The sequence below is a fragment of the Rhinopithecus roxellana genome, chromosome 11 (genome assembly GCF_007565055.1).
Source record: "Rhinopithecus roxellana isolate Shanxi Qingling chromosome 11, ASM756505v1, whole genome shotgun sequence".
NCBI lineage: Eukaryota > Metazoa > Chordata > Mammalia > Primates > Cercopithecidae > Rhinopithecus > Rhinopithecus roxellana.
Genome location: NC_044559.1, coordinates 104,960,788 through 104,983,739, shown reverse-complemented (window position 1 = coordinate 104,983,739; position 22,952 = coordinate 104,960,788). Strand labels below are relative to the sequence as shown.

At 37.9% G+C, this 22,952-nt stretch overlaps 1 protein-coding gene across 10 annotated transcripts in view; it reads left to right on the top strand.

Annotated features, from left to right (window-relative positions):
• The window catches only part of WAC (WW domain containing adaptor with coiled-coil), a 91,046-nt gene that overhangs the window by 34,183 nt on the left and 33,911 nt on the right, over nucleotides 1-22,952 (top strand). For all 10 annotated transcript variants that reach the window (XM_010381403.2, XM_030941456.1, XM_030941460.1 and 7 more), the window contains one exon: nucleotides 18,317-18,423. In XM_010381403.2, coding sequence (XP_010379705.2) covers nucleotides 18,317-18,423 — 107 coding nt within the window. The remainder of the gene's footprint in view (nucleotides 1-18,316; nucleotides 18,424-22,952) is intronic.

The window sequence follows — 22,952 nt, the reverse complement described above, 5'->3', positions numbered from 1 at the left end:
ATGCTGACTGTGAAGTCATAGAGATGGAAGAAGAGAAGACAGAAAAGGCCATGGTGGTTAGAGGAGAAGTGGGAGTGATGAAACACATTAGTGGAGATTAAGGAATGTTAGTGGCGACACTGAGGAGCAGTGACAAAAGAACATCCACTAACAATGTCTTTGTCATTAGGGACAAGGAGAACAAAACCACACTTCTCAGGCTTGTTAATAGGCAGGAGAGTAGACATAAAAGGGTTATACTTGGGTTTAAACCTCACCTATTTATATTTAGCTAGTTTTTTAGGGAAAACCATTTTGAGATAATTGTAGATTTACCTGCAATTATGAAATAATCAGAGAAATTCAATATACCCTTCATCCAATTTGCCACAGTGGTAACACCTTGCATAGCTATAGTGTGACAGCCTCAAAATTTATAGTGATAATCCCCATTGACCCTATTGAGATTTTACTAGATTTGCATGCACTGTGTGTGTCTGTGTTTGTATTTTGTTCCATGCAGGGTTGAGTTGTTTTTGTTTTTGCTTGAATAGGTTAAGGCGACTGCTGCCACAGTCAAGATACAGAGCAGTTCCATCTCAGGAATTCTTTGTGCTACTCTTTTAAAGGCACAGCCTAACCTCCCATAACCCCTAGTAACTACTAATCTGTTCTCAGTCTCTCTAGTTTTGTCATTTCAGGAATGGGTTATGTATAAATGGTATAGTATTACCCTTTTGAAATGTGCTTTTTTCGCTCAGCAAAATTCCGTTGAATACCATCCAAGTTGTTACATGTTCCTGTTTTACTGCTGGTTTGAATGTACCACAGTTTAACCATACGCCATTGAAGGAAATGTGGATCATTTTCAGGTTAAGGCTGTTAGCAGTACAGCTCTTATGACATTCATGTACAGATTCTTGTGTCAACCTAACTTTTTGTATCTCTGTGATAAATTCCCAAGAGGGCAATTGGAAAATTCATATGACAGGTTAGCTGCTTAACATTTTTTACTTTTGTTCTAAAGAGATAGGGTCTTGCTCTGTCACCCAGGCTGGAGGGCAGTGGCTCAATCATAGCTCGCTGCAGCCTGGAACTCCTGGGCTCAAGCAATCCTCCTGCCTCAGCCTCTGGAGTAACTGGGGCTACAGGTGTATACCACCCCACCCAGGTCTGCTTAATGTTCTAGTGACAGTTATAAGCAGAATAATCTTCGCTTATTGTCATCAGTTATCAAATAGTATTATTATAAATTGTTACTGTTTTTATCTATTGTCCTCTCATTAAATGATTCTGTAGGTTATTACGCTAATACCTGAATTTTTAAAAGGAATTTGCTAGATGCTAATTTTTAAATGTACCAAATAAGCTTTTCATTTTGCTCATAAAATAATACAAGCAACTTTTTCTGTACAACCTGCACTTGTAATTTTGGTCAGTACAGACTATAACAAATACACTTCTTGTTTAATGTATTTAAGGTAATTGATTTTGAGCCTATCAAACTCTTGAGCTCTAGTATGTTTTCACAGGTAATTTTGCTGCCACTCTGTATTTTGGAGATGTTTAAAAATGCTAAAGAGTGTGCAGAAAGCAGTGGCACAATCTAGAATCTGACATTTATACTTATAGTACTGCCATTGTGTTGAAAAAAATTAGAGTAAAATACAGTACCAAAGGCTACTTACTTTGCCTTAGACGATATAGGAGATCTGAAGAGGTTGTAGTATATGTTGTAGCTATTGCAGACCTGTGGTTCCTAAACCTGGCTGTCAGAATCACCTGAGAGGTTAAAGATATCTGAAAATCTTCTGATTATTAAAAGTGGTGGTATGGAACTAGGAATCTTAAAAAGCACTTCAGTTTTGTTCGATGCCTAATAAAGCTTGGAAAGTCAGACAAAGCTCCAGGGAAAAATAATTTCTTTCTTACTCTTTTGGTGTCTTCTACCAGCTTTGGTATATAGTAAATGTTCAGTAAATTAAATGTTTGTTACATGATTATTGTGTGTGCACGTGTGTATGTACGTATGCTGGGAGTAGGGTGGGGCAAGTGTTGACTGTTTTTATTAAAAAATAGAAAAAGTGTAAAGAATGTATTTACTGTATAATGTCAGTCCTTGAACACAAAACAAATTAAGTTGTCAAAATAAGCACATGGTAATCAGTGGCTGTTGATCTCAGACAGTAAGCAGGTGAGTTTGGCTGGATTTGGTGTACACTGCCAGTCCTCAAAGTACAGCTACTCCATTTGCAAATGTATGTTGATTTTTCTTATGATTGTCTGTATTCTGTAGTTTCCTCTTCCCCAGTGTATTTGAGAATGTCTTCCTATTGCTTTTACTCGTGAATGACATCTCAGATTGAAAAATAATTTTCTGGGTCACATCCAATTTTTTTCTCTTAGCATAAGACATTACTCCATTGACTTCTGGCATTTCGTGTTACTGTGGAAAAGTCCAAGATCCGCCCATTTTTGTTTTGTAACTGACATGCTTCTGCTGGGTTGCTTTTAGAATTTTTTTTTAATGGGTAAAATTCAGCAGCTCCACCAGGATATGAGGACGTGTCAGTTTTTTTGGGTTCTTTGTTTTTGCTGGTATGTGGTGAGTCTTTTTCAGTCTGCAGATTCAGATCTTCTTTTATTTCAGGGAAGTTTTGTTTTATTATCCCCTTGAATGTCCTCCCTGTTTTTTTTTCCAGGACCTTCAGTTTTGCATATATTGACTTCATCTTTCATAGTGGACATCTTATCTCTTAAGTGCTTTACGTTTTTGTCCGATGTGCTTTATGGTATTTCTCTGTTCTGTTTCCTTGTGATTGACATTGCTTTCAGCCATGTTATTCTTTTGCTACTTCTAATGTGGTTTTAATATTTTAAATACTTTCATCTTTTTCCTTAAGTTCTTCTAAATTCCAGCTCCTTTTTTTTTTTTTTTTCCTGTGGTGGGGGGTGGGCTTTGTTTGTCTAAAGTTTTTGGTTTCCTGAAATTTCTTTTGAAGTATTTTCTTTATGTTGTATACCCCCACTTCCATGTCTGTACAGGCTTTGTGCGTGTGTGTTTTGAGTTGATCATGTGTGTGGATAGTATGATTAGATACTCTCTGATTCTGCTTCTTACTCTTTTGGACACTATTTTAATTGTGCCCTTAAAATTTGGTGTTTGTAATCTGAGACCAGGTTAAGGAAAGAGGTATGAAAGGCATATATTTGAAAGAGAGCGATAAAGTGAGGAGGTTACGTATTTACTCTGAAGGTTTACGGTATTTGATGAAGTCTCTTTTCAGAGATTACACCTGGGGATCCAGGCAAAGATGTAGCGTGGCGCAGGGCTCCCTTCTGAGAATTCTCTACATCATTGGACCAAAAAAAGGCAGTTTATTGGTACAGATGACCCTTCTCTCCCACCTCTTCTGCCTGCCATAAGTTTTCAGAGTATGTAGTCTTGACAAGAATTGGAATTTGTACCTTCCTGCATTTCAGTGTGGGCTTTTTTTTTTTTTTTTTTCTTTCTTTAAATGGAAATGAAGTCTTGCTTAAGCCCAAGCTGGAGTGCAGTGCACCATCATGGCTCACTGCAGCCTTGACCTCCTCGGCTTAAGTGATCCTCCCACTCCGGCCTCCCAAGTAGCTGGGACTAAAGGCAGGTACCACCACACCATTGTAGAGATGGGGGTCTCACTATGTTGCCCAAGCTGGTCTTGAACTCCTGGGCTCAAGTGATTCGCCAACCCTGGCCTCCCAAAGCACTGGGATTACAGGCCCGAGCCACCTCACTCGGCCTCAGTGTGAATTTAATTTGTCTCTTGAAACCATTTGTCAGAGACGGTTTGTTGAGTTATGACTTGCCTTGTTAGATTTGATTACATTTTCTTTTTAGTCCCTTTAGTTTTGATAGGTGTTACAGAGGGCAAATACAGAAACATGTTCTCAAACTGCCCTCTTTTTGAAAGTTTACTTTTAATGTAATTTTCAGTGTCAATTTGCTCTCTGATTCTTCCGAGTTGTTTGCAAAAATACATTATTCCAGTTGCTGAGTTAATGGCTTTTTAAGTCAATTGGAAATAGGTCTTTTAAGATAACTTTCATATGATTATTTCAGTAGTAGATACTGCTAAGTTCTTTTTTTTTTTTTTTTTTGAGATGGAGTCTCGCACTGTCACCCGGGCTGGAGTGCAGTGGCGTCATCTTGGCTCGCTGCAACCTCCGCCTCCCGGGTTCAAGCGATTCTCCTGTCTCAGCCTCCTGAGTAGCTGGGATTACAGGCATCTGCCACCAAGCGAGGCTAATTTTTATAGAGACGGGGTTTCACTTTGTTGGCCAGGTTGGTTTTGAACTCCTGACCTCTTGATCCTCCCACCTCGACCTCCCAAAGTGCTGGGATTACAGGCATGAACCACTGTGCCTGGCCTAAGTTCTTTTTATATGAGTTGGGAATTCCAACACCCAGATAAATAGTAATTAGAGAACATATATGTCACAGTGATTACATTCAATATATGCATTGTACATGTGGAGTATAGTGTTGCTGTTAAAAACGATGGTGTAGAGGCACATTTATTGATGAATGAAGAAGTTCCTGGATACTAAATAGAAAAATCCCTGCACAAAGTAGCATGATTCTATTTTTGGTTACAGTATGTACATACAGAAAAACTATAAGGAAACTTACCTTTTCTAAGTGTTTTTCTGTAGCCTCTTGATACTAATAACTGTTCTTTATAGAAAATCAGATAAAATAGTACTGCAGTTTTTAAAAATAATGGTAAAACTAGACTTATGAGAATTTCATTCTTGTGCCTGGTGGTAAATGATTATTATGCAAAAACTTTTTCATATTGAGGAAACCTTCATCTATTCCTACAATTAGTTGTTAATGCTTTGTTGGAAATCTGTTTGAATTTTATCAACTGCTCTCGTTTGATAGCATATCTTAAAGACATTAACATTTAAGAATTATATTTTTGCCAGTCTTTATTATTCAGACATTTTGTATTCCTGTGCTAAGGGGTGTATATAGTTGTGAATTCTCTTATTCTGTTATTTGTCAGCATTTTGCAGTTGATTACTTTTATGATTGAATCTGTTTCTGGTGCGTATATAATCTGAGAATTAATCTCTGAATGTTTGAAACCGTTCCTCAATGAACTTCTATAATCTCAGTTTGGCTAGAGCTGTGATTGGGCACGGAGGTTGGTGGGGAATGGAAAGATTGGGACTGAAGGGAGAGTGAAGAGATGTCTAGAGCATGTTGCCGTAAAATTGTTATGTAGATTGAACATGAACAAGTATGATTTTTTGGGTAATCACGGAGATTGTTTTTATTTTTAGTACAGTACCTTATAGTAAGTAACATTTCCATCTGTTTCTTTTTGTGTATAAAATTGGTTTAGGCAGTGCGGCAATATGTACTTTCCCTTGAATAAACAACCATTTCATAGTTCAACAGCACCAAAAGTGTCCAATATTAGGTTATCAATGGCTCTATCCAAAAATGCACCTCTGGTTGCCTCAGCTCAAAAGCAGGATGACTAAGCACCCAAAACAGAGTTTTAGAATAAATACTGCTTTGTGTGCACATGTCTCAGCTGAGACACATGAGCAGCATTGAAATTGTCTTATCTGTAAGGGAGAATTTACTTAAAGTTTTCCTTGAGGTAACTCTGTTGTAATATGCTAACTTTTTTCTCTCTTTAATACCACATATTTTTAGGAAAAGTACTATTCCAATTTATTTTATTTTGTACAGATAATAGAGTGGAGGCTAGAGTAATTTTAAAGTTACCAACTTTTATTCTAAGTAGTTTTAGTGGGTATTACAGGTATAGTGTGTTGTCTTAAAACTTTTTTGGTATGCTGTAACAGTTGTATTTAATAGATGATGTTTATATTCTTGGATATGACACTAAGATTTGTTATCACCAGTCTTTGGCAGCTCATCTGCAGAGATTCTCTGTATCCCTTATTATTAAATGATGCTGTATGGAGCCCAGAGGTTCTAAGAACAGACTGAACTAAGAGTTGATCCTTAATCACCCAGTATCCTTGTTGCAATAGGAGCAGCTCCACTTTTAAGTATTAGACTTTCATTCATGCGTTTATTTTATTTTAGAGTCTACTGTCAGACCTGGGCACTGTTGTAATTATGAAATTATTGCAATGGCATGTCAGGAAGATCCCTGTGCCCTTCTAGTGGAAGGACAGACAATATAAAATATATAAAAAGGATAATTGTGTGATAAGGAAATAGTGATTCAAACAGTAGTGGCAGTGAGGTAGGCAGAGTAGTTATTGGTCAGGGAAAGGCTGACATACGAATTAACATCTGACAGATGAACAACCAGCCATATAAGGAAAGAACTCTGTGGCTTTAAATAGTTGGGGAAAAATTAGTTAACTGTTTTTCTAGAAAGACTCTTCTTCAGTTGTGGTATCCTTAAAGATACACCTTTTCCCTTCCCTCCCCTCCCCTCCCCTCCCCTTCCCTTCCCTTCCCTTCCCTTCCCTCCCCTCCCCTCCCCTCCCCTCCCCTCCCCTCCCCTCCCCTCCCCTCCCCTCCCCTCCCCTCCCCTCCCCTCCCCTCCCCTCCCCTTCTCGCGATGGAGTCTTGCTCTGTCACCCAGGCTGGAGTTCAGTGGTGCGATCTCGGCTCACTGCAGCCTCCATCTCCTGGGTTCAGACGATTCTCCTGCCTTGGCCTCCCCGAGTAGCTGGGACTATAGGCGCTTGCCACCACACCTGGGATTTTGCCATGTTTGCTAGGCTGGTCTTGAACTCCTGACCTCAGATGATTCACCCATCTCGGCCTCCCAAAGGGCTGGGATTACAGGCATGAGCCACCATGTCCGGCCCTTAAATATATACTTTAAATGTGCTTTTTCGTGATGCCACTAGTACTATTCAGAAGCATCGAAAAATGCTTAAAAGTGGAAAGTAAATAATTTTGAGAATTTGTTATTCAGAAGATGAGATCTGTTCTTTCTTTAGTTTAGTATCCAAGGCCCCTTAGTAGTCTAGCATAATAGCTTTACACATACTTTGCATCGCAAGTGCAGTAACCGTGTTACTGTCAGACTGCTTGTGCTTTGCCCTCTGAATCTTTATCACCATGTACTTTCCTACTTTTATGCTGTTGTTAATATGTCCCTTGACTGAAGGTTGTTGTCTACTGTACCAAGTTGTAATCTCCTGTGTGAGATGATTTTTGTAGCTTGCCTTACTATCTTAATGTAACTGAGACAGATGAAAGCAGAGTATGTACTTGAAGATTCCTTTGTGCTCATTTTCACTCCTCAGATTGAGAAGTGAGTTCCATGTGGCTTCCAAAGTTGAAATCCACTTCTTAATTAGGGTCAGGAGGTAAAATTATTTGAAGACACCTGTGTGTTTGCAGGTACCTGGCTCTATTTCTTTTTGCTTTCTGTTCTTGTAACTCTAATCAGTCAGCTTGGAAAAGGGATAATACTTAGTTTTTTAACTATATTACTTGCTCACCCTTTAGAATCTTATTATAATTTGATAATTTTTTATAAAACTTACTGTTTTACACTAACTTGTATTTTTTCTCTCAGAGGAATGCTTTCCTCCTTTAGAATAACTACTTAGCTAATTTAAAAACAGGAAAATGGAGCAATATGGGATGTAGTGTAATTACACTGCATAAAAGTAGCCATTGTCCAGGTGCAGTGGCTCAGGCCTATAATCCCAGCACTTTGGGAGGCCGAGGAGGGTGGATCGCGAGGTCAGGATTCAAGACCAGCCAGGGTCGCACCATTGCAATCCAGCCTTGATGACAAGAGCGAATCTCAGTCTCAAACAAACAAAAAAACACCTTACTCTTGAAATCTTAGCTAATTCCTTAGTGAAAAGTCAGATGGCAGGAGTCAAAAGGAGTTAGTAACATTCGTAAGTATCTCATTTCAGACTTTGTTGTAATTATTGCAGCCCTGTACAGTGTCAGGCAATATCTTACTTGACGGGTGACCAAAGGTGGGCCCCCACCTAGGTAGAGGCAAAGTCTGAATTGAAGCCCAGATTGCCTGATTGCTAATGTCACTGAAGGAGTGGCTCTTAACTTGGTTAGACCAGCCATCTCAACTTTTAAAAACTATTTTCCGTGGCTATTTTTTTCTGTTTTTAAGATATTTGTTAGTATTATTGTAGAGACAGAATCTCTCCCTATATTGCTCCAGCATAGTCTGGAATTCCTGGTGATTTTTAAAAATTGAGATGAAATTCACATACCAATTATCATCTCTCCACCCAAAATTACTCTATATGTGTTAGCAGTCACTTTCATTTTTCTTCTCAATGCCCAACTCTCCAGTTACTGATCTGCTTCCTGTCTCTCTAGATTTTTGTTTTCTGGATATGTCATATAAACCAATTACACAGTGTATGGTCTTCTGTGACTGGCTTCTTTCACTTAGTGTTTTCAAGGCTCACCAATGTTGTGTTATATATCAGTACTTAGGCTTTCACTTCCTGGGTTAAAATTTTCCTCCAGTAATTCTAAGAGCATGTAACGTACATTTAAGCCATAAGAGAATGTCAATACAGCTTATTCCAGATTCACAGTTGTGCACCACTTTATATTCAAAGCATCCCATGGGATTAGATGTTGAGAACTGATGAATTAAGGTCTGTGTCTAAGGTAGACAAATTAAAATCACACGTAAAGTATAGTAGATGGCTTTTTTTGATGGGGGCATAAGATTTATTTATGTGTCATTCACATACCGTACCATACCATTCAGCCATTTGAAGTGTATAGTTCACTGATTTTTAATATATTCACAATTAGTAGTCACCAGTGTTCCAATACATTACTTACCCTGTAACTGTCATCCCCCAGTAGCCCCCTCGCCCTCAGCTCTAAGAAACTATTACTGTATTTTCTGTTTCGACAGATTTGTCTGTTCTTAATGTTTTGAATAAATGGACTCATGCCATATATGATCTTTTGTGACTGGGGTATTTCACTTAGCATGTTTTTGAGATTCATTCACGTTGTAGCATGTATTAGTATTCATTTGTTTTTATTGCTAAATGATATTGTATGATTATGCCATGTTTTCTTATCAATTGTAAACATTTGGTTTGTTTTTATTTTTGACTGTTAAGAATAATGCATTATTATTACTATTATTTATTTATTTATTTATTTATTTATTTTGAGACAAAGTCTCGCTCTGTCTCCTAGGCTGGAGTACAGTGACATGATCTCGGCTCACTGCAACCTCTGCCTCCCAGGTTCCAGTGATTCTCCTGCCTCTGCCTCCCGAGTAGCTGGGTTTACAGTCACGCGTCACCACACCTGGCTTATTTTTGTATTTTTAGTAGAGATGGGATTTCCCCATGTTGGCCAGGCTGGTCTCAAACTCCTGACCTCAGGCAATCCACCTGCCTTGGCTGCCCAAAGTGCTGGGCTTACAGGCATGAGCCACTGCGCACAGCCTGTTGCTGTTTTTGAGACAGTGTGTCACTCTGTTGCCCAGGCTGGAGTGCAGTGGTGCAGTCTCAGCTCACTGCAGCTTCCCACTCCTGGGTTCAAGCGATTCTCCTGCCTCAGCCTCCTCAGTAGCTGGGACTCCAGGCACACAGCACCATACCTGGCTAATTTTTTCTATTTTTAGTAGAGATGGAGTTTCGCCATGTTGCCCAAGCTGGTCTCGAACTCCTGAGCTCAGGCAATCAGCTTGCTTCAGCCTCCCAAAGTGCTAGGATTACAAGTGTGAGCCACTGTGCCTGGCCAAGAATAATGCATTATGAACATTGGTGTACTAGTGTTTGGGCCTGTGTTTTCATTTCTTCCGAATATATACCTAGGCGTGGAATTGCTGGCTCATATAACTGATTGGTTGGTTGGTGGTTTTTTTGTTCCCTTTTTCACTACTTTATTCTTGTTTGCCCGTATAATGCCAGTACATTTTAGGTACACAAGTAGATGTTTGAATGAATGAATGAATCAAAAAAGTTACATTAATGGTACCTAGAGCTTATTATTTGGTAAACATTGATGTTCTATTTAACCCAGGAATATAGCACTTATTTGTTATTAGTATTTTGTATATATCTTCAATTAATAGAGGATATCCTGTTTTTGTAAGTTTTTGTTTAAGATTTAGTTGGGTACATTTGAAGATTTGTTACTTGGGTATATTGAGTGATGCCGAGGTTTGGGGTACGAATGATCCCATCACCCAGGTAGTGAGCATAGTACCCAACAGTTAATTTTTCAACCCTTATCTCCTCCTTTCCTCCCCTTCTAGTAGTCCCCAGTTTCTGTTGGTTGCTATCTTTATGTCCCTGAGTACCCAGTGTTCTGTTTGTATATATGATTTTGTTCTTTTGTATGGCTACAGATAACTATGCTTAACATTTTCAGGAACTACCAGACTGTTTTCCAAAGTAGCTGCAGTATTTTACTTTCACATTAGCAGTGTGTATGAGGGAGTTCCTTCCAGTTAGTTTCTCTGCATCCTCACCAACACTTGTTTTTGCCTGTCTTTTTGGCTATACTTATTCTAGTGGGTGTGAAGTGCTAACTTCCCTGCAGGTTTGGTTTGCATTTCCCCAATGGCTAGTGCCATTGTTCGTCTTTGATATGCACTTTAGAAGTTTGTATGTCATCTTTGAGGAAATGTTTGTTCAGATTTTTTATTCATTCTTAATCAGATTATTTTTGTTGAGCTCTGGAGTTCTTACTGGTAGAATTAGATAAAAGTCTTATATGGATGTATGATTAGCAACATTCTGCATGTTGTCTTTTTACTTTTTGATAGTGTCTTTTCAAACACAAAAGTTTTAATTTTTAAACTCCCGTGTTGCATAATAATGTTTCCATAAATGAAGGACTGTATATGTGAAGGCGATCCCATAATATATTTTTACTGTACCTTCTCTATGTTTAGATATGCTCAGATACACAAATACTAACAGTGTATTATAGTTGCCTACAGTCTTCTGTACAGTTACAGGCTGTATAGGTTTATAGCTTACGAGCAGTAGGTTATACCACATAGCCAAGGTGTGTAGTAGACTATACCATCTAGGTTTGCGTCAGTACACTGTTACGATGTTTGCAAGACAAAATTGCTTCACAACATGTTGCTCAGAACGTAACCTTGTCTTTAAGCAACACATAACTGTATGGTATAAAATCACCATAGTAATATATACATAATAACGTATACTACTTGCACGTAGAATGAATGTTATGTGTAATTTTCACAGACTCTTTGTAGTATTGTGCTAAAAATACGTAGCCCCATGTATATATATGTTTAAGATAAGCTATGGCAGTGCTGTTTTTTAAAGAATGAAATTTGTTCAGTGTTTCATCTTGTGTTTATGTCCGCCACTTCAGTGTTTGGACCTAACTGTTAACAAAGGAATCTACTTAATGTCATTTGTTTGTGACAGATATAAGGCAGATGTATTATATATATGTAGCATTATTGTCAGTGGTGAGATTTTTCCAAGTAGTGAACATTTTGATAAAAATGTTCCAAGAAATGACCTTATTATAAACTAAAGTGGTATTGGTTCATGTGTAAAAATGAGTTAAGTTTTATACAGTACAATTTGCATAGCAGCTATATTCCTGGAAAATTCACCGTACTGTGCTAAGCAGATTTTGGTTCTAGACTCAGTTAATTACAAGCAGCTTATTTTCAGACATTAGACAGTTCTTTGGGAGACATGTATAATGTACAGTAGGCATCCCTGGCTCCCTTTCACTTAAGTATTAGCACACCTTCATCTAGAGCAGTGCTTTCCAGTGAGTCAGATACGCAGTTTTAAGTTTTTTTAGTAGCCAGTATCTGGAATTTTAATTATATTTATTATTTAACCAAATATAGCTAAAATACTTCATGTAATCAATATAACCATATTAATGTGATACTTTTCATTTGTTTTTCCCTAAGTCTTGGAATCTAGTATATATTTTTCACATACAGAAAATCCCAATTCATACTAGCAATGTTTCAAGTGCTCAATAGCTACGTGTGGCCAGTGACTGTCATTGAATAGCACAAATGTAGAGGGAGTAACTCTACAGCCAACTGTCAAATTGTTGATACTTCTTGTGATTCACTTTTCCCTCCCCCGAGAGACAAAGCCTCGTTAGCTGTAAGTTTTGCTTTTCACCACCAAGTTTCTTGATAAACAGTTGGTAAATTGCAGGATGCCATTATTATAAACTAAAGTTGTATTATTGGTTCATGTGTAAAGATTTTTTTTTAGTCAAGGATAATGCTTAGAACTTCATTTCCATTTCCATGTTCTTACCCCCGAGTAGCTGCATTTTTATCCTAATGGGGTTTTTTTGCATTATCATCTCTTGAAAGTAATTGATAACCATGCTGAGCTGCTTGCCTGTGCTATTCAAGTTATTAGTACTCTGATAATAAAGTTGCATAATTTTGAATGTCTTTGTTCCTTTTTTTCCCATAAGACTTTTTATTTTTAATATGCAGTTTTGCAGAATTCAAGATTTTTCAAGGAAAACATTTATCGTGTTATAGCAGAAAATACCGTATAGTACAGATATGTGGCTCTCTTGGTGATCCCTTTTTAAGTACTCTGGCCGCTGGTTAGGAGTGATGAAAGGCCAAGGACCCTGGAAGGTAGTACAGCATTCAGAGTAACAGAGGAGGATCCTTGGAAGGTACTGGAAAAGGCTTAGGAAGAGACCTGTAGAGTATAATCATCTCTGTAAGTGAAGAGGGTATGATCATCAGTTTATTTTTAGCATATTACTATCTTGGGAGATTTTGTTGAGTGTCCTCTACTATTTGACTTTGTAAAACTGTGTTTCTCAAAGTGTGGCCTGGGTGCTAACTACACTAGAAGCATCCTGGGAATGCCTATTAAAAATTCAGGTATTAAGCCAGGCGTGGTGGCTCACGCCTGGAGTCCCAGCATTTTGGGAGACCAAGGCAGGTGGATCACTTGAGGATAGGAGTTCGAGAACAGCCTGGCCAACATAGCGAATGTCTCTACTAAAAATACAAAAATTAGTGGCACGTGGTAGCGTCCACCTGTGGTGCCAGCTACTTGGGAGGCCCTGAGGCACAAGGGTCTCTTGAGCCCGGGAGGCAGAGGTTGCAGTGAGCCAAGATTGTGCCACTGCACTCCAGCTTGGGTAACTGAGAGATCCTGTCTCAAAACAAAACAATTTTAAAAAAATTTAAAATGACTGTGAATTAGAATCTCTGAGAAAGACCACCTTGAAATCTACAATTTTTAATATACTAAAGATTCAGATCCACTACTGAGTTTTATTCAGTCCTACCTATTTTTGCTTTTGTTTGAAAGCAATGTGGGATGGTAGATGTCCTTGAATTATTTCATTTAGTATACAGATATGCCTATTCCTTCCTTAGTGTCTTAAAAAGAATAAAGACTAACTAAGACTTCTAAGTCTGTGGATCTGGTAATATATTCTGGTGGTTGTCATGGTCTGAATAAGCACATAAAAGCCACAATATTTTGCTCCTGAGTAGACTGAAAACTGTTGTTCCACCTTTTCGAAAGCTGGTTGCCGTTCCCACTGTCATTTAATCGTATAGAGTTGTATATCCTCCCTCTGCTTTCCCTACTCCTAATGTCCTGGTTCCCTTTTGTGAATGGAAGGGCATTGTAATTGCTTAATGTCCATTTCTTGCTGAGTTAGGTATGTAGTGATCAATTTTTTTGGACCATTTTCTGATTATTCTCCTAGGCCCTCACTCTTTGAAACTATAAAAGTTATAGTCCTTCTCACACTTAAATTTTAGCTTCTGAAGTTTTAGAAGATGCCAGATAGGGATTATTCTGTCAGAAATACTGCAGATTTTGTCAGGGAAAATGTCATTCTCTTGTACTGACCCTTGGACTCCGGTCTGAAACTAGCATCCAGTCATGTTGTTACATCTCCATTTTATAATCTGCCATGGCTAAGCACTGGAAGGGAGAATTTTGCTCACCGTTTAAGTTCTTCAAGTTGCAAGCTTAAGTATAGAACCCCTTTATCTGTCCTGCCCTTCTCCCAAAACCGAGTCATTTCCAATAGCATGTTTTCTTAGACTCTTTTAAGACTTAACTTTATCAGTCCTAGCTTTAATTTCTTGAGATTGGTTTAAATGTACAGCATTTAAAAACATTTTTATCCCAGTTATTCACTGATGCAGTGTTTCTTGGGTAGATGATTTTTTTTGTCGTTAAATAGCGAGCTTTTCCTTGGTAATATACACAGTGCATAAAGGTACTTGACTGTATAAGCAGCACTGCCTCCGTTGCTGCTTTGGGTCAGTGTGTGACCCAGTGTGTGACCCAATGAAGGAATGGAGGCAATGCTGTTTATACAGTAAAAAGTACCCTTTATGCACTCTCTCTCTCACCAGCATGTATATATTTTCTTCCTTTGTGTACTTGAATACTCACTGGATTTGGGATTGAAATTCTGAGTTCAAGTTTTATGCATCAGTTCTTCTCTTACTGGATGTGTTCAGAAGTCTTACTGTATTATTTCTCTTAGCCTTAGATTCTGTATTATAATAAGAGAAATAACTTGTGGGGTCACATAAAAATTCATGTGATGTTTTAAGATAGGAGATTTAAAAGGAATTTTGTGTTGCAGCACTTCTTTTCGGTATGGCTCTAGAAAATCATAACTACCATTACCCCAGGCCTGGGGAGGATGCGCACAATCACTTTGTTCTTCTACTTATGTATTACTTCAGTTTGGAATGAGTTAAGTAAAAGTCTCAAATGAAATACCAAAAAAAGTATGTAAGGTAATATAAGCTGACGCTTTTATTACGAGACAGGTAACTTTGTTTACCTTATTATTGTCATGTTATTCAAGGGCAAATATGCGCTACCTTCAGGTCGAAAGGGCATCCTTCTGGTTGGAATCTAAAGATGTATTGCCTGCCATGCTTTGTATAAAACCTCTTATGTGAATTTGAAATCTGTTTAAGAATGTTAGTTTATTCTTAGTCTTTTACAAAAATATCTTTATCTTACTTCTCACCCATTTCAAGTATTGTTTTTGGTAAGCAGTCTTAGTAAATCTCCATAGAATGTGGAATCTGGTCCCTATCCAAAAAACTCATGTCTTTGAAAATAATTTCCCCATCAACAACTGAGTCTATTTTCTCTTTTAGAGAAGTCCTAGGCCGGTGTGCCTTGATGCTTATAAACACTTTTGATTATTATGCTGTGCCTTCTGAAGACACATATACTAGATCTAAAAGTTGGTAACTTTCATCAGGCTGGTGGAAGGCATACCATTTCTTTAGAAGTATAATTAATTGGAATTGTTGTCAGTATTTGAGTTTTCATTGACTTTAGGAATAGTCACTAAAGTGGAGTGAATTCCTGGATCTTAACCTTATGAGAGGTCAATAGACCTCATTTATAATACACCTTATAATACACCTTATGTTTGTAGAAAACCTGTTATGTCTTTCAGTAAACCTTTAATGTGGCACTTCCGTTTCGTAGATTTAAGCATAGAACATACTGTTCAAGAATGTGTGCAAATAAATGTCAGAGTGGGGTATCTAAAGTGGGCTTTTTAATGGATTACTCTGGGGTTTATTTCAGTCAGTAAGATTAGCTTTTTTTCCATTACTGTCGACAAACTTAGGGAAATTTCAGGGAAATCTCAACTCCGCGAGTAGTGCATATATATTCTAGTAATCCATATTACTAGTTCTACTTCTTACTTATATTCAGTTGTAAATCTGATTTTAAAGAAATCTTCGGAGTTATATCTGAAAAGTAGAAATTTCAGCATAGATCTCATATTTTCTTTAAAACTTGAAGTGTTAATTTTCCTTTGTCACTAAGCATTTTGGAATCCTAAAACCATTTGTGAGGTTTGGTGATTCTCTCAGACTCTCAGGACTCAACATAGTCATTATCATGACTATGACTTACTACAGTGGACAGGTGCAAAGAGAAAAGGCACACGGGGCAAAATCTGAAGGAATCCAGGTGTAAGCTTCCAATAATTCTTGCCTAAGAGAGTCATACAGAATGCACTTAATTCCTCCAGCAACAAATTGACACACTTGTGGAATGTTATCTACCAGGGAAGCTCACTAGAGATTTAGTGCGCACCGCTTTTACTGGATTTGGTGAGTTATATATGTACTCTTTGCCTTGCATGTACCGAAATTTCAGACTCCAGTAGGAAAGCAGCTGTTCAGTACAAAACATACTATATACCCAAACAGCTTAGGTACAATGAACAATTCTTTTTTTTTTTTTTCCTTTGAAGACAGGTTCTCATTATGTCACCTAGGCTGGGTTTGAATTCCTGGACTCAAGGGATTCCCCTGCCTCTGCCTTCTCAGTAGTTGAGACTACAGATGCAAGCCACTGTGCTTGGCCTCAGTGAGCACCTCTTTCACCTCTTTATCAGTTACGGTTGTGAGATCCCTCCGGAAATTTAGCTTCCCACATGTCTGTCAAGGGCCAGCTGTGCCAGAAAGCCTTTCTAAAGATAGCAGTCTCTGGGCTTCTGCTAACTTTTCCTGCATACTCAGTCTTTTTTTTTTTTTTTTTGAGACAGAGTCTTGCTCTGTCGCCCAGGCTGGAGTGCAGTGGCACGATCTCAGCTCACTCTCAAGTGATTCTCCTGCCTCAGCCTGTTGAGTAGCTGGGACTGCAGGCACATAACCACCACGTCCAGCTAACTTTTATATTTTTAGTAGAGATGGGGTTTTACCATGTTGGTCAGGCTGGTCTCAAAATCCTGGACCTCAGGTAATCCACCCACCTCGGCCTCCCAAAAGTGTTCAGCTTATTTTTGAATGATTTCTTCTTGATTGTGTTCATTCTTAGAGCTTTTATTGAGGATTTATTTCTTGCTTCCTGTTATTTAAAAGGGGGTTTAGGGTGTTCTCTCTATATAAATAGAATACTGTACAGTAAGATAAATCAAAATAAGTAGAAGAACCCATCAGGCATCTCAAGCATCAGGCTTCTTAGGAAATGTCCTCTGTCATACCACCTACGTTGTTCTTAAGTAACCATTGTAGTTAGGTAATTCTCTTTAATAGTTTGTGACATAACTAGCTTTCTTGGGTCTTTGAATCTGCTTGTAGTTTCCATTGTAAGCAGACCGTTATCTGAGGGTAAATCTTGGCCATTGCCTTTTTTCCTGCCATACTCTTACTTCATCCATGAACTTTTAGTGCTTGCTGCTTACATGCAAAGCAGTTAGTCCCTCTCCTACCTTTGACCTGTAACAGAAAACACTTCCAAATCCACATCTACTTAAACCTTTTCTTCTGAATTCCTAGTTCTATATTAATCTGCGGACCATTTTCACTTGGAAATATCTAAAACCTTATAGTCATCATCTATCTGAGTTCACCTTTGCTCTTACCATTTAGTTGTTTCTATTGATTGAAATAATATTCCTAACTCATTTCTACATTTATCCACCCTGGTTCTCACTAATAATTCCTGGACCGCTGGAGCACTTTTCGTTTTTATTCATAATAATGTAGCCTCCATGCCACTCCCGGATCACTTATGAAAAGAAAAATGCCAGTTCGATTATGTTACTTTGTTGCTGAAAAATCTAGAATTATGTGGAATGAAATTGAAATACTAACATTAGACTTCTGTGGTGAACCTTTTTGTGTCATTCGTCAAAGTGTTTTTGGAAGTCTGGATTTTTACACCCTGGTTTTTCTTAAAGCAAGAGAAACTTTTTTCTCTGGTCACTGACATACTCAGATTTTCATAAAACTTGAGTTACTCTTAAGCAATTTTTAGATAGAGTTGGACCTGTTAGGAAAAGACTCTTAATCATCTTTATCATCTTATAAGTGAGCACCTTCCCTGAGACTCTTTAAATTCTTGAAAAAAGTTGATGCTGTTTTATTTGAAAAATTGGCAAAGCTATTAAAAGGCAAACAGGGGAAACTGTTAAGAAATTGAAATACAGTTGCAAAAACATACTGATAACAGTGACTTTTAGTTCTGTATCATTTGAGTTCTTGTGCCTTTTTTCTGTGCACATTGTACTTCTATTTTTCTCCAATAAAACTGTAAGAAAACCCAGAAGTTGCTACAAATGATAAAGATAAGGTTTTGTTTCTCTCAAAAAGGTTGTGTTATATGCTATTGTTTCAGGGCATATAAAGCCACTTATTTAGTAGGTTCACCGATACTTTATATACTATAAAAAGTATGACTATGTATATATTCCTAATGTTTATATAAGATGTTCATTTAGAGATATACAATAATGTATGATAGAAAACAGTTTAGATTAAACATTAAATACAGTTTAATTGTAATTCACTGTATTCTTTATTTTCTTAAGGGACCAGTTACTCTCCACAAGAAAATTCACACAACCACAGTGCTCTTCATAGTTCAAATTCACATTCTTCTAATCCAAGCAATAACCCAAGCAAAACTTCAGATGCAGTAAGTATTATAAACATGTCCAATATTTTTTCTTTGGAATTTATTGCAAAAAAAAAACAAACAAAAAAAACAAAACAAAACCCATGGGAAGTCTTGTAAAATCTTATGTCTTTAAAAAAAAAGTTTGAATCACAGTCTTAATGTGTTTATATGATATTATTATCCTATTTTAAACCAATGAGCCAGTCTTATTAATGGAACTAAGTGTTGTGAGAAGCTAGTATCTTTGGTGTTAATTAATTAGGATTCCTGTACAAAGCAATGTTTTTCCGTTGTGATATCTGAGATAAAAAGAACTTCAGGCTGAAATTTCTTATAAAGTGCTCTAACTTAAGCTTTCTTTCCATAATGTGTAAACTCCTTATAGGATATATTTATTATCTACTGTGTCTTACACACTGTCCCAGACACTAGGGATATACAGTTACCTGTCCACAAGGGTGTGAAACCCAATGAGGGATTTTAAATATTTTCAGAAGTTTAGGTTAATGAAATAACTTATTTTGAATTTTTTAAGTCATGGGTTTCAGTGAAATTTTTAATTCACCATAGAATAAGGTTTTAATTCACCAGGCATATGCTAAGCTGAATATATAATAGAATGTGGCCCATCTTAAAGGAAGTTTGGGACCTGTGGTAGAGACAGAAAAGTAAACAACAGTGCCTGTTAAAGTTGCTTTGGGGTGGCGCTCAACACAGGACTCCCAGTTTGGGTGAGGAAGATAGTAAACTATAACTAATGCTTCCCAACAGTCTGACTATAACTTAGGCAGTAAAAGAGCTCTGGAATTCATAGCATACAAAGGAACAGAGCTCCCAACGATGTAGAAGTGTAAAATAGTGTAGCACATTTAGAGAACTGCTGGGATTTTGACGGTGTGGGAAAATGGCAGGAGCTAAATTTACAGAGGTAAGTGGGAGGCATATCATGAGAAGTTCTGTATCATGCCAAGGAATATTAATTATACATATATAAGGCAGTGAAGAGGTATTGAAGGATATTATCAGTAAAATAAGATCATCTTTGCAATTTAAAAAATTATCTCAGGTAACTGGAAAATACATTATAGGGAAAGAACGAACAATGAGAATGCCGTCAAAGGTGTAGGTTGAGTCCAACAGATTTTGCTTTGAGTATTTGAGTGATCATCATGTCTTAATTGACATTGAGAAACCTTCAGATTTTTTGTTTCTTGTTGAAGCAGTGTGAATAGTACATTTCCATAGAAAATTGAGACATTAGGATAATATTTGGATAAAAATAGATAGTATTAGTTTTCATTTAGAAAATTATACTCTTGGCCAGGCACTTCACTAGTGGCCAGGCACGGTGGCTCACTCCTGTAATCCCAGCACTTGGGAGGCCAAGGTGGGTGGATCACTTGAGGTCAGCAGTTCAAGACTAGCCCGGCCAACCTGGTGAAACCTCGTCTCTACTAAAATTACAAAAATTATCCTGGTGTGGTGGCAAGCACCTGGAATCCCAGCTACTTGGGAGGCTGAGGCAGGAGAATTACTTGAACCTGGGAGGCGGAGGTTGCAGTGAGCCAAGATCATGCCATTGTATTCCAGCCTGGGCAACAGAGCAAAACTCTGTCTCAGAAAAGGAAAGAAAATCATGTTGTTGTAACACAGAATTTAATATATGGGATTGGTTAAGCAGATACTGAAAAAAAAGGAGGAACCCTGAGGTGACACATACAGTAATCACCACTCAGGGCTATGGAACAACAGGATGAATTTGGGGTTTTAGAACCTAATAGTCTAGAGGAGGAGCCCCACAGAGCTGGTGGTAATACCTCTGAGGGTATGGTGAAGCTAGTTCTAGTGGTGGGATGGTAGCCCAGAGCTGGTAACAAGTGTGGCTGCTCCTTTCTTCTGCCTTTCATTCATCTAACTAATTCTTCTAATAGGAAGGAAGCCACCTGGCTAAATAGAGAGTAATTTGCACTGTCCCAGCCCTAGCATCACAGAACCGACTATCATAGGGGGTGGGATTGGGACTGAGAAAACAGTCTCGCTAAGCACTTCATGCATACTGTCGTCAAACTATTTGTGATGAGGCATTTCCTTTTTCCTTTTTTTTTCTTCAAGTAGGGAAGGGAGGATTAGGCCGAGTGGGGAAAAAGGAGAGCAAATCATTTTCAGTGAGATGTATATTCAGGATTTTAGAATGAATCTGCCTGTTTTCCTGGAAAACATTCTGTTAATTTACAAAGTAACACCTGAAGTTCCACTTGTCATTGACAGTTTAGGTTTGCTATTTGTCTACTTGTACAGCAGCAGCCTTGTGGGCGTTGTTTTTTTTTTTTTTTTTGTAAAACACAAATGCAAACAAAACAAACACCTCATTCAGGGAAGGCAAATTTTGATTATTTGGATTTTAGAGCAGTGGATTTAACCCAGTGAAATCAGAAAGAATAAATAATGGGCATCAGAGCTTGAATGATTCAAATCATAAGGGTGTCAGGAAACTTAATTATGTGAGTGAAAGTTGAAGACCATTTACTAGAACAGATTAAATGTTTTGTGTTTCTGGAATCTGGGATTTGGTTTCTCTTGATTTCACCTGTAGGTACATAATTAACTTATAAGTAGTGGTCTTTTGTATTGTGATGTACCTAGTGGGAATGACACAAACAGCCCTTACAAACTGTAAATTTAATCTTACGTGAAAAGTTGGCTTTAGAGTTATCTACACAGATACTTGGGTATGTGGGTGATTTTTTTTTTTAATCAAGTTAACTATTAAAAGTCAAGTTGAAATTATCTTTTATTTTCAGTATCAGATTAAGGCATTAACATTTAATGTACTTCCTGCTAAGTCCTCTGACAAACATTTATTGTGGGGTGTTTACCACAGAGCCTGACTTCTGGTAAAGATCAGGAAAAGATTGGTGATGAATGCCTCCTTCACAATAAAAATCATGGGAATGTTGTTGCAGTGGCTCACAACTGTAATTCCAGCACTTTGGAATGCCAAGGCAGGAGGGTCACTGGAGGCTTGGAGTTTAAAACCAGCCTGGGCAACATAGGAAGCTCCTGTCTCTTAAAAAAAAAAAAAAAAAAAAAAAAAATGAGCTAAGTGTGGTGGTGTGTTTCTGTGGTCCCAACTTCTTGGAAGGCTGAAGCAAAGGATTGCTTGAGCCCAAAAGGTTGAGGCTGCTGCAGTGAGCTATGGTTGCACCACTGTACTTCCAGCCTGGCCGACAGGAAGACCCTGTCTCAGAAAAAAAAAAAAAAGGTAAAATAAGAAATCATGGTATGACTTGTAGACTAAATTAGTCATGTATATTTGATTTTTCAAAGGGGGCTCTGAATTGGTGAAAAAATATTGCTTATTTTTATTTAAAAACACTGTAATTGAGATTTTCCCTTCTAAATACTCTATGCCAATTTTAATTTGCTGAGATGTGCTTAAGTTCAACCCTGTATGAGTTTGCATTCATATTCCAGCTCCTTTTATTATCAACTAAGTATCATCTGCATACTTTGAAGCTTTTGAGTCTTGAGCCAGGAGAGGTGTTTGTCACTTGTAGTCCTGGGTACTCGGGAGACTGAGGAGGGAAGCTCACTTGAGCCCAGGAGTTAAAAACCAACCTGGGCAGTATAGCAAGACCTCATCTTGGGGAAAAACGGAAAGAAAAAGTTTGAGTCTCATCAGTATCTACCATATTAAAAATTAAAACTGTGAAATTTAAATATTTCATTTAAAATATCAGTTGTGGCCGGGCGCGGTGGCTCAAGCCTGTAATCCCAGCACTTTGGGAGGCCGAGACGGGCGGATCACGAGGTCAGGAGATCGAGACCATCCTGGCTAACACAGTGAAACCCCGTCTCTACTAAAAAATACAAAAACTAGCCGGGCGAGGTGGCGGGCGCCTGTAGTCCCAGCTACTTGGGAGGCTGAGGTGGGAGAATGGCGCAAACCCGGGAGGCGGAGCTTGCAGTGAGCTGAGATCCGGTCACTGCACTCCAGTCCGGGCGACAGAGCGAGACTCCGCCTCAAAAAAAAAAAAAAAAAAAAATCAGTTGTAAACCCATTATATGGTAACATATGTAACATCTTTATGAAAAGTAATTTTAAATAGATATTGAACATCTTGGTAATGTTTGACTTAATAGAAAAAGACACTTAGAATTTCGTAACTTCATATCTGCTTCTTCATTCAATCTGTTGTGATACATCCAGTGTTTTGTTGAGCCTCTGGGTAAACTTCACTATATGCTTGTGATAAAACGAGGGAGAAAAAAATCATGTTAGTATTATTATGAAAATAGTTTTGGTCTTGTGAAAGAGTCTTGGGGTTCCCCAAGGTTTCCTGGATAACACTTGGAGAGCTGCTTTAGAGCATATGTTGGCAACCATCCCAGGCCAAATCTAGAAAACTTTAAATGTTTGCAGGCCTTTTGTTTAAGTTCTCAATGTTAGATATTCTTTTTGTAAAGTTAAGAAATTTGACACCTGCTGTTGCACATCAGCATTGTAAAAGTTATCCCATAATTTGAAGGGTTTCTTTTTCCTTAAC